The sequence below is a fragment of the Perca flavescens genome, chromosome 19, assembly GCF_004354835.1.
Source record: "Perca flavescens isolate YP-PL-M2 chromosome 19, PFLA_1.0, whole genome shotgun sequence".
Classification (NCBI taxonomy): domain Eukaryota; kingdom Metazoa; phylum Chordata; class Actinopteri; order Perciformes; family Percidae; genus Perca; species Perca flavescens.
Window position 1 is genome coordinate 7611298 of NC_041349.1, and position 9997 is coordinate 7621294.

At 39.2% G+C, this 9997-nt stretch overlaps 1 protein-coding gene across 1 annotated transcript; it reads right to left on the reverse strand.

Annotated features, from left to right (window-relative positions):
• Nucleotides 1–5405, reverse strand: LOC114545564 (protein FAM111A). Its single transcript, XM_028563929.1, has 5 exons — nt 5347–5405; nt 3855–3940; nt 2921–3070; nt 2326–2373; nt 1–2231 (listed from the first exon to the last, which is right to left on the reverse strand). Exons 2-5 carry the CDS (start codon nt 3924–3926, stop codon nt 405–407), a joined length of 2097 nt encoding a protein of 698 aa, XP_028419730.1. The 5' UTR covers nt 3927–3940; nt 5347–5405; the 3' UTR covers nt 1–404.
• Between the last annotated feature and the right edge of the window lie 4592 nt (nt 5406–9997).

Here is a 9997-nt window from a genome sequence, read left to right on the forward strand (position 1 = left end):
TTTAATATCATACAAACAGGTAATATGGGTAATAAAGTCTAAAATATCAATTTCAAAATTACAAAATCAACACAAAAAACTAAACAACACCAAGAAACGTTACTTAACTATGACATTTAGGCTTTCACAGGCGAGTCAATGTTTCTGATTACATTACACCAAACATCAACAATGGTAAGTCTAGAATACAATATTAAAATAAGTGTTGGTTATAAGAGGGTTATACGTTGAGTAAAAAAACTGTTGGCATCCAGTTCACAGCCCGAAAAATACACTTGGTAAACAAAAATAGCAGGGCAGCATTACAATTTGTCAACGAGTCGGTTAATCATTCGGTCAAAATAAAGATTGTACGAACTCTGAAATAAGGTATGCAGCCAGATGCGTTTTGAAGGTCTGAATACTTAATCAATATCCATTGGCTCAATGTCCAAAAGCTCCTCAGGGTCTGCTGGCTCATCCTCAAGTATCTGTCTGCTTTCCTTCAGCTCAACCATAGACTTGAAGACCTTTTCTAGGTCTGAGTTTCCCTTCACCTCTTTGTTAACTCTCTCCAACAGCTCATCCTTTCCACTTCCTTTTAGCGTACTCACAAAGTGTTTAAATATAGTAAGCAAAGGTTGGGCGAACTCTATGACACTTTTGTTAGGGTTTGGAAACCCATATGCATATCCTGCGGTGTGTAAACCAAAGACTCGACCATGAGCATCAAACACTGGGGAGCCAGAAGAGCCGTGATACATGAAAGTGTCGTAGGTCACTACTTTGTCTGCTGTTTTTCCACCCATCATTATGTTTTCAATCCCTTGCTCTTTAATAAGGTGACTGATTGAGAGAAGAGTTACAATACTGTCTTTGTATGGATGTAAATGATCATGGACAGCCTGAACCCTCTTCTCTTTCTCAATGATAAATGTAGGATCCATTTTTTTCAGTCCTCCTGCTGGGTGACCAATAATACAGGCTTCACCATCCCGAGGCATTGGACCAAAAACCTTCAGGAGTCCTGGTGGCACCTTCATTTTCTTTGTTTGTGTTGAGTGGTTTGATTTCTGGCTCTCAGGATTGAGCTCAAGTACGGCATAATCGAGACCAATATCAGTGCCGTAGATGTTACGGTGAGCCAGCTCAAAGTAGTAGTAATTTATGTGCGGCTCAGGATCTTCATAGTTAAAGAGAAAGTACACATCTATACCCTCCTTCAACTTTTGTCCTTCGACACAACCTTTGAATAGGTGTGCGTTGGTCAAGATGAAGTTGTCAAACAGCACAAAGCCTGTTCCCTCACAAACATTCTTAACAACCACTTTGCAAACTGACTCGCCCAGTTTCAGCAGCTTCCTGACTCTGTGAACTTCACTGAATGACTGTTGGATCTTCCCAAAGTTTTCCTTCCTTAGGTTCAGTGCTTTCTGATAAGAATCATCAGGGAATCTACTCTCCATACATTGTTTGAGATCTGGAAACTGGCGACGCAGTATTTCATAAATCTCCTTGTTGTCGACATTGTTGCCACCTTTTTCAACTGCTGCTCTGACACTAATTCCTCTCTGCTGTACTACATCTACAACTGGTGTCGTGTCACACTTTTGAAGTGATATATTTGATGCACCAGAGTTATCCTGCCGTCTTTCAGAACTTGCCCTCTTATTCCGTGGAAGACATATCTTGAATTGTTTTTTATGTAGGTTGTCAACCTTTTGTGTGCATTCAGTGATGGAATCTGGATCCGCATTGTCAGTCAGAGTGAAGTTGTCGAGTTCATCAATGAAGCGACCGTCTCTTTTCAGAGCCTCTTTGACAGTCAGCCCCTTCTCCCCATAGACACACAGATATTTGAACTCTTTGACAGCATTGTTTCTAAAAAGCTTCTTTTGTTTGGTGTATTTTCCTCCCACTGTATCAATGTAAAAGACAGAATACTTGTCCCTTATCTGTATTGGTTTGTAAAATTGGTCTTGGGTCACTTCAACCTTTTCTGGTTCACCTGATATGATCAGAGACTCACCACTCTTGATACAAGTACAAGGGAAATGTGTTGCAACAATTGATTCCCTTGCTTTACCCAGGTGTATCACAATATTTTCATCTGAATACTTCTTCATCTTCTTCTCATAGTTTTCAGTTGATTTTATCACCTCCAGCACTGTGCGAGGATGATCGCAGTCAATAGTGTATTTTGTACTGCCAGTAGTATTGAATTTCACCGTGATACGATGTAAATGTTCGCCCTGCAGAAAACCAGAGGGAGAATAAAAGTGCATGTCCTTGTTGATGTAATAAAAATGCTGACTTTTTGTACATGCAGCGCATCACTCTACTCACCATGAGATCAACACCATTCTCCTCTTTCACTCTCGCTTGGCTGCGTGTCTGTAAAACAAGAAAATGTTTTAGATTTACTGTTGTAGAAACAATGGAACACAAAGACAAGTGGGTACCATGAAGAGTTATGTACCACCCTGTTTGTTGTAACTTGAGGTCATGCACAAGAACACACAATGTATCAATGACTTGATACACAGGCCAATGTGCCACCACTATAAATGTAAAAATTAGTCATAATTGCTGCTTGAACAAGGGACCTATGGGAGTGTTTATCGGGGAGGACAGTCTCGTGTAAAGACAAACTGACACTAATTTTTTGCAGAGGATGCTGTTGGACCTAATTAAATAGTTTTTGTTGAGTCCAGCATGAATAAATTTACATTTTTCTGAAAAATCATTGCCTGCATGCTCGTCCATCCCTCCACTCACACTATTAACCATTCTAAAGTGAAAAATCTAAGCATTTGTTTTGTGACACAGCAGTAACAAATTGATAAGCTGCTAGAATATCAAATGAATCAAATAATAAGAGCCTAATCCTTATTTTCTCTTTAAACCATATCAAAAACTTAATTTATTCCAATCAAGTCACCTGAGAGCCTGTAGCTCCACCTAGATTGGATCCTGCATCTTTGCTTGGCTGAGAGAATTTGGCTCCGTGACCTGGATCAGACCCTGCAGATCTGCTCTTAGCTCCACCTGTAGCTCCATCTGGCTGTGTACTCTGTCTGTGTACTCTGTCCTGATGAAATAATGATGGCATTCACAAACAATGAAATCAGTGGGACAATCTGTAGCTAATTCTGCATGGTAAATATACAACCCAGTCTCACGGCAGTTCGTGAAATGGTCACGTAATTTAATCTATTTGTATGTATTATGTCAATGGGAAGCATCTTTTGTGATGACAGCACTATTCTCAATGAGAAGATGACATAACATTAAGAGCAACTACAGTAGAAAGTAGTATGAAAGCCCAAAAATCTGTGTAGGGAGGTTGGTTGGGGTGGTGGGTTACATGCAGCCAGTCCGACATGCCGCCACTCCAACATGCTTCTATTCAGACATTCTGCTATTCCAACATGCCGTTATTCCGACATGTTGCTATTCTCTAACCCCTAACCCTAACCCTAATGGAACCAAAATTGTCGGAGTGGTGGCACGTTTGAAAACAATGGAAGTGCAGCCACTCTCCGACAATTAGACGTTAATGTCGGAGTGGGGGTATGTCGGAATGGATGGCGGAACCTGGGGTGGTGGATGGGTCAAACAACACAGGAGACCGGGGATTGTGTCCCGCGTGTCACGTTTCCTAAACCCAACCGTCCGTTCTTCTTTTACTAAACCCAACCGTGCCGTTGTTGTCCCGCATCCCGTTATTGTTTTCTTAAACCCAACCCGTCCCGCTGTCTACAACGTGCTCACCATGACGAAAAAAATGAGATAAACGTGTTTCTGTACACAAATTAAATTACCTGACCATTTCCCGAACTGCCGTTAAAGAGAGTTGTTGGGCTGTTACTTACAGGTATGCTGAAAAATGACGCGATGTCCCGCGTCTTTTGCTTCTTTGGAGGATTGTTCTTTTTGGAAGGCATTTTCAAAATTACTCCTAAAATGACAAAAAATAAAATAAGTTGATGTTAATATGATGTCTTTGAACCATCAACTAAATGTATGTTGCTAACATCTTACACCTGAGATATAAATATGAAAATAGACATCTTTCTCTTCTGCCCGTACCCAAATCTATGCCAATCAATTGAAATCTGCATCTAAGTGATAAACTTAAAGTAAAAAATTATTGCATTTGCCATATACGTCTGTATCTATAGGTCAACTGACAGTTGGCTGCCTTCAGTATACTGTATACTCGCTGCAGTATAAGTTAAAGTTAATGGTATACAATCTTTTTTAATCAAACATTAAGTTTTATGGTGAGTTTTCATTCAAAGTGATTTACATTGACAAGACGTAAATGCCTTGCCCACATTCATATTTGAAATGTAATATTAGTGATGCCACTGTGATGACCCTGAGCAAACACAGCCCGCTAACACAGACCGGTAAACCTGAATCTTTCACCCGACTCTTTAAATTAACTCATGAGTCGCCAGCCCAGATTTTTGCATTATCTACTACTAGTCCTAGAAATCTTAGCCCAAAAGCAGACAGTCAACTCAAGCTACTAAGTGAGCAAGACAGTCTGAGACAGGTTATAGGAACTTTCACAGAGCCGGAAACATTGCAAGCTTGCAAACCACGGGACTCACTCGAGAACATCTCGATGACTCATGAGTTGTCGAAGACTCAATGACTCATGAAAGTCAGTCAATTGCAAATGGCTACGTTGTCATGAATCTGTAAAGCTCAGGGTAAAGCAAATCCACAACAAAAGTAATTCTTTCACTTCTGAAATAACATGTTCTGTACGTAGCCTAGCTAAGCCTACTGTAGGTTTGGTGTTTAAATGTAGTATGTTAAAATGCAATTACGTTGAGCAGACAGTCCGAAACATTGCAAGCTCTCAGTAGGACTAAGTTTCCTTGGCGATTTAGCAATACTGACTCAATTGACTCAAGTAACTCGCACAACCCGGATCAGTTTAGTGAGTGACTCAGAATAACCAGTTTGCCAGGCCTACAGCCCGCCCAACTATTTGCAGGAGTTCTGATGTCCCTGATGACTGGGCAAAAAGAGCTAAAACGTTGACTGTCCTGTGGAACTAAAGTTTTCGACACTGCCCAAAGAGATATGTTCAAATGAGTGTCCTAATCAGTTCGTTTCAATATCCATTTTTTTATAGTTAATCATGAAGATGTTAAATCTGTGTGATGAACCTCAACACTCACTTCGCAGTCAGGAAGTGAAAGAAAAAGTAATTACTTTGTTTTCTAATAAAAAAAAAATTGTTGGATCGTTACCCCCACGTTTTCATTATATAATCAATGTATTCATAACAATAAGACTATAGTAAGACCATACTGTCTATGTAAAGAAAGAATCTGGTGGTCTTACCTTGACTTAACGCGACCGTCTCTGAAAAATGCCGCGCAGTTTTGAAACAAAAGTAGGAAGTGGCGGCTCTGCGCTAAACGATCCCCTTCTCATATTTCATTAACCCTTCTGACTCCCACTGTCACACCACATTCTGACAGGATGGCCCAGTATTCACAAACGAGTCGATATTCCCTCAACATTTTAACAGTTTACAGTTTAGTTTGGGATGCACAATATGTAAGTGGGCAATAAGCGCTAAAATGTAATTATTGTCAGTTCTGATGACAGCGTTTCAGCTCTCTGTGTCTGAGGTTGTTGTTTTTTACTTTGCATTAGGGCGGCCCTTATCTCCACACACACACACACACACACACACACACACAAACACAAAGACACACACAAGTAATGTTAGTACAGGGGGAGTGACAGGCTGCGGCTGGAAATCGGAAGGACAGAAAATGGTTTTAACATGCCTTTTAAATTGACATCCACTGAGCTAAAGTGCTTATGTTATTATTAGTTAACTCGTTTTGGCTCTTAACGGCGTCGCGAGTTATAGAAGCTAGGCTGGGAGCTTCATGGAGACAGCTACAGTTAATGTTAGCTCCCCTACAGTTGTCAGAGTTAGCTTCCACTTCCTATATTACCTTCTAACAGCTGGATTCTCAGTAACGTGACAATCTGCAAGAAACATGCTTATAAATCACTAAAATAGTAGTGGCAGCCAGTGGCGGATGCAGAACGTGACAGATGGGTCAACACAGTCTCACTCCCTACTCGTCAAATGTATGACGCATGTTCAAGGACCCTGGCGTCAAGTTTCAACGAAATAGGGGTACCCTTGACGTTATTTTTCGACGAGGGGTCCGTCAGATAGACATTCATGTTATTCCCTCACCGTCGGATATCGACGAAAGAAAAAAACACGCCCCCCGCCCCTTAACTCGAAATCTGTGACAGTTATTATTGGTATTTTTAGCCCAATAACCGCTGTTTTAATCAACATTATTCACGAGATACATGGTTTATATGTATTTCTTTTTATGTTATTATTTCGGTCTATTTCGGCCAGGGAAGCTGTGTTGCTTTTTTGTTGATTTATAATTTTTAAACTATAATGCTACATCTATCAACATTTATTTAGATGTTATCATGGTATTAATTTCTTTATTTTAATAATATTATTTCGGTCTTATTACCGGTGAAATATTACAGTAGGCCTATATGCTGTAATACAGAACATAACGATATGACCCGAGCAGGAAGCATTCAAAGCCGATAGGCCTATCCCACAATGCAATGCGGCCATTCATTTCAAAGAATCGGGCAGCGATCAGCTGGTCTTTAACGCCAGGATCGCTTCAATATACATATATCCAGTCAGTTATTGTGTCACCAGCAACAACACGTTGCTCAGTTTTATTCCAGTAAGTTATGAACCATAATAACGTTTAAACGAATCCGCGGAAAACTCCGGAAGTGACGTAGTACGTCCCGCTCAGCGGATACGAAGATACAAATATATAATATTCGTAATATTGATGTTTTTTTCTAACGTTGTATTTGAGGAGTTAAACAATAAAGATAGTTATAATAATAAAATACAGCTTCATGTATTTGTCTCATGTATTGTGTGCTCGGCCGGCCGGCGGGCGGCCTCAATCTGAAATAGAATCAAGCCATTTCACGGCAGACAGCAGAAAGAGGAGCCGAACGAGTCCCCCCACCCACCCCGGAAGAACTACAAGTGCTCAAGCTTTGTTACAGCTTCTGTGGCGTTTCTTATGGGAGTTGTAGTTTTAACGTATATTGGTATATTTCTCATAAGTAGAAGTTGACAGTGTATAATTTTGGATACACCCTGGGGTTTTTTTGGGATGGAGAACACACTGGTGTCATCAGATTTTAAAAATCAAATCGTTAAATAGGTGAAAATAGCTTATTACCATATTTGACAGTGCTTACAGTAGGTAATTTGGTGACCATATCTACATGACAGCTAATGTCCAGAGCTTTCTATAACAGCTGTTTTTATGTGTGTAGAACCTTCTGTTGCTAAATGACAGGCCTTCATACATGTACTGGGTTCAAGGTTCAGAGGTCAATATTTCAAAGCAGGAGTAATGTATCCTCTTCAGACTGACATATGTTCCTCTCCAGGTGGAGACCTTTCCAACGATATGTTTGCTATAGTCCTACAACAACGTTTTAATTTTTACACATCATGGAGACCACTTAGCAGGAGATACTTTATTGTCCCCAGAGGGATATTTGCCTTGAGTTCAAATGCTTCACAAATAACACTTGACATATTGTTTTATCATACAGCTGACATACTTACAATAAAAAACAACATGAACAAAGTGATATAGGCTAGACTGAAGCACATCACACAGCAACAATCTATTGCTCATCTTTCACAAACAGTGACAAGAGCAACACAACCATGCTTCATATCATGAAGCTATTGCACACCCTCAATCTCAAGCAACATTATTTAAAGTTTTAATTGAGGTAGGTCCAAATTAGGCCTATATCATCATCAAGGTTTTTATAGTTTAGAAATGTTAAGTTTACCCATATCTTCTGCCAGAGGATAAGAGCTCATACTTGGCATGGAGAATAAAGATAGAGCAGACCATATTCTGTGTGCTTGCCTGGAGAGACTGGTTTTTATTCTTCTACACAACCTTCATGAGAGTCATAATAAAATTCTCTGTAATGCAGCCTTGTATAACATAAACCATCTGATTCACCGTGGGTGTCTGCTCTAAATGATAACACACACTTTCAACACGGGCCTTCCAGCCAAAGGTGCATGTTGTCCATATGAACACCATTGGGCCTATAGGAGCAGAGCCGATGGATTGGTTCATCATTTATGACCTCTGATATCCTCTGACCCAGCTCTATCTCGAGAGTTACCTCAACTTCAGTTTCAAAGGTGTGTGTGTGTGTGTGGGGGGGGGGGGCACCAAGGAAAAAAGGTTGGGAACCACTGCTCTGACCCATGTCATGACCCTTTTCTCAGCTTGTGAAATGGTTGAATGAGATGTGTGAGTTTTGTCTTTGTGCAGTAGTGCTGAGGTTGAAGTGTGCCAAAAATGCCATACAAATGTTGTATATGTATACATACCCAAACAAAGCTATATACATCTTACTCTGTGAACAAAAACCTCGGTAACAATCTGCTTATCCTTTTAATTTCCTGAAAATGCTTCTTAAAAATAGTCCCTTCTTAATTTTGAAAAGGTAGTCTCAGTAAAGACTACAAAGGTTAGGATGGCTACAAGCTGTAACCACGGTGATTGATATGAGGATCATCTTCTGAATATAATAATTAATATGTTAGGCCTACCATAAATTGATATTTCAAAAAAGTAATTTATTTAAAACAACTAATAATGCAGTGTGATTTTAAATCAAACTAAGTCCCACACATAAATATACTCATGTTTTTCCCCTTTAGTCTTTGCTATTAATATTCATCAACTGCAAAATTAGAAAATTGTGTTTTTAAATAACTATGTATGGAAAATAAAATAAAAAATGCTTCTCTTTGTATATATTTTATTGTTTTTCACAACAGTACAATTCAAAACAAATGCAAATTAGTCAAACAAGCCATTAGGCTGTATTTCTAAACACTCAACTGTAGGTTTTTATATAGTATATATAAGGCAAATCAAAGTGCTAAATATAAAACACAATTTTTTCATTATTAGTATTTTATTGTGTAAATTCTCACGTACAACGTGGAACATTCTTTCACAGACGAGATGTGGAATTTCCACGTCACTTCCGCGGATTCGTTTAAACGTAGACAAATACATGAAACTGTATTTTAATATTATAACTATCTTTATTGTTTAACTCCTCAAATACAACATTAGAAAAAAACATTAATATTACGAATGTTAGGCCTATATATTTTTATCTTCGTATCCGCCGAGCGGGACGTACTACGTCACTTCCGGAGTTTTTCGCGGATTCATTTAAACGTTATTATGGTTCATAACTTACTGGAATAAAACTGAGCAACGTGTTGTTGCTGGTGACACAACCACTGACTGTATATATGTATATTGAAGCGATCCTGGCGTTAAAGACCAGCTGATCGCTGCCCAATTCTTTGAAATGAATGGCCGCATTGCATTGTGGGATAGGCCTATCGGCTTTGAAAGCGTCCTGCTCGGATCATTTCGTAATGTTCTGTATTAGCCTATACTGTAATATTTCACCGGTAATAAGACCGAAATAATATTATTAAAGTAAAGAATTAATACCATGATAACATCTAAATAAATGTTGATAGATGTAGCATTATAGTTTAAAAAATATAAATCAACAAAAAAAGTCATCCAGCTTCCCTGGCCGAAATATACCGAAATAATAACATAAAAAGAAATACATATAAACCATGATACTATCTCGTGAATAATGTTGATTAAAACAGCGGTTATTGGGCTAAAAATACCAATAATAACTGTCACAGATTTCGAGTTAAGGGGCGGGGGCGTGTTTTTTTCTTTCGTCGATATCAGTCGGTGAGGGAATAACATGAATGTCTATCTGACGGACCCCCTCGTCGAAAAATAACGTCAAGGGTACCCCTATTTCGTTGAAACTTGACGCCAGGGTCCTTGACCATGCGTCATACATTTGACGA

Bases quoted from the DNA above. Each gene is read 5' to 3' on its own strand.
- LOC114545564 (XM_028563929.1), bottom strand. From the start codon at position 3,926: ATGCCTTCCAAAAAGAACAATCCTCCAAAGAAGCAAAAGACGCGGGAC. The intron at 3,071-3,854 runs GTAAGTAACAGC...TTATTTCATCAG, and splicing joins CGTCATTTTTCAGCATACCT to GACAGAGTACACAGACAGAG. The intron at 2,374-2,920 runs GTGACTTGATTG...CTTGTTTTACAG, and splicing joins GTGGAGCTACAGGCTCTCAG to ACACGCAGCCAAGCGAGAGT.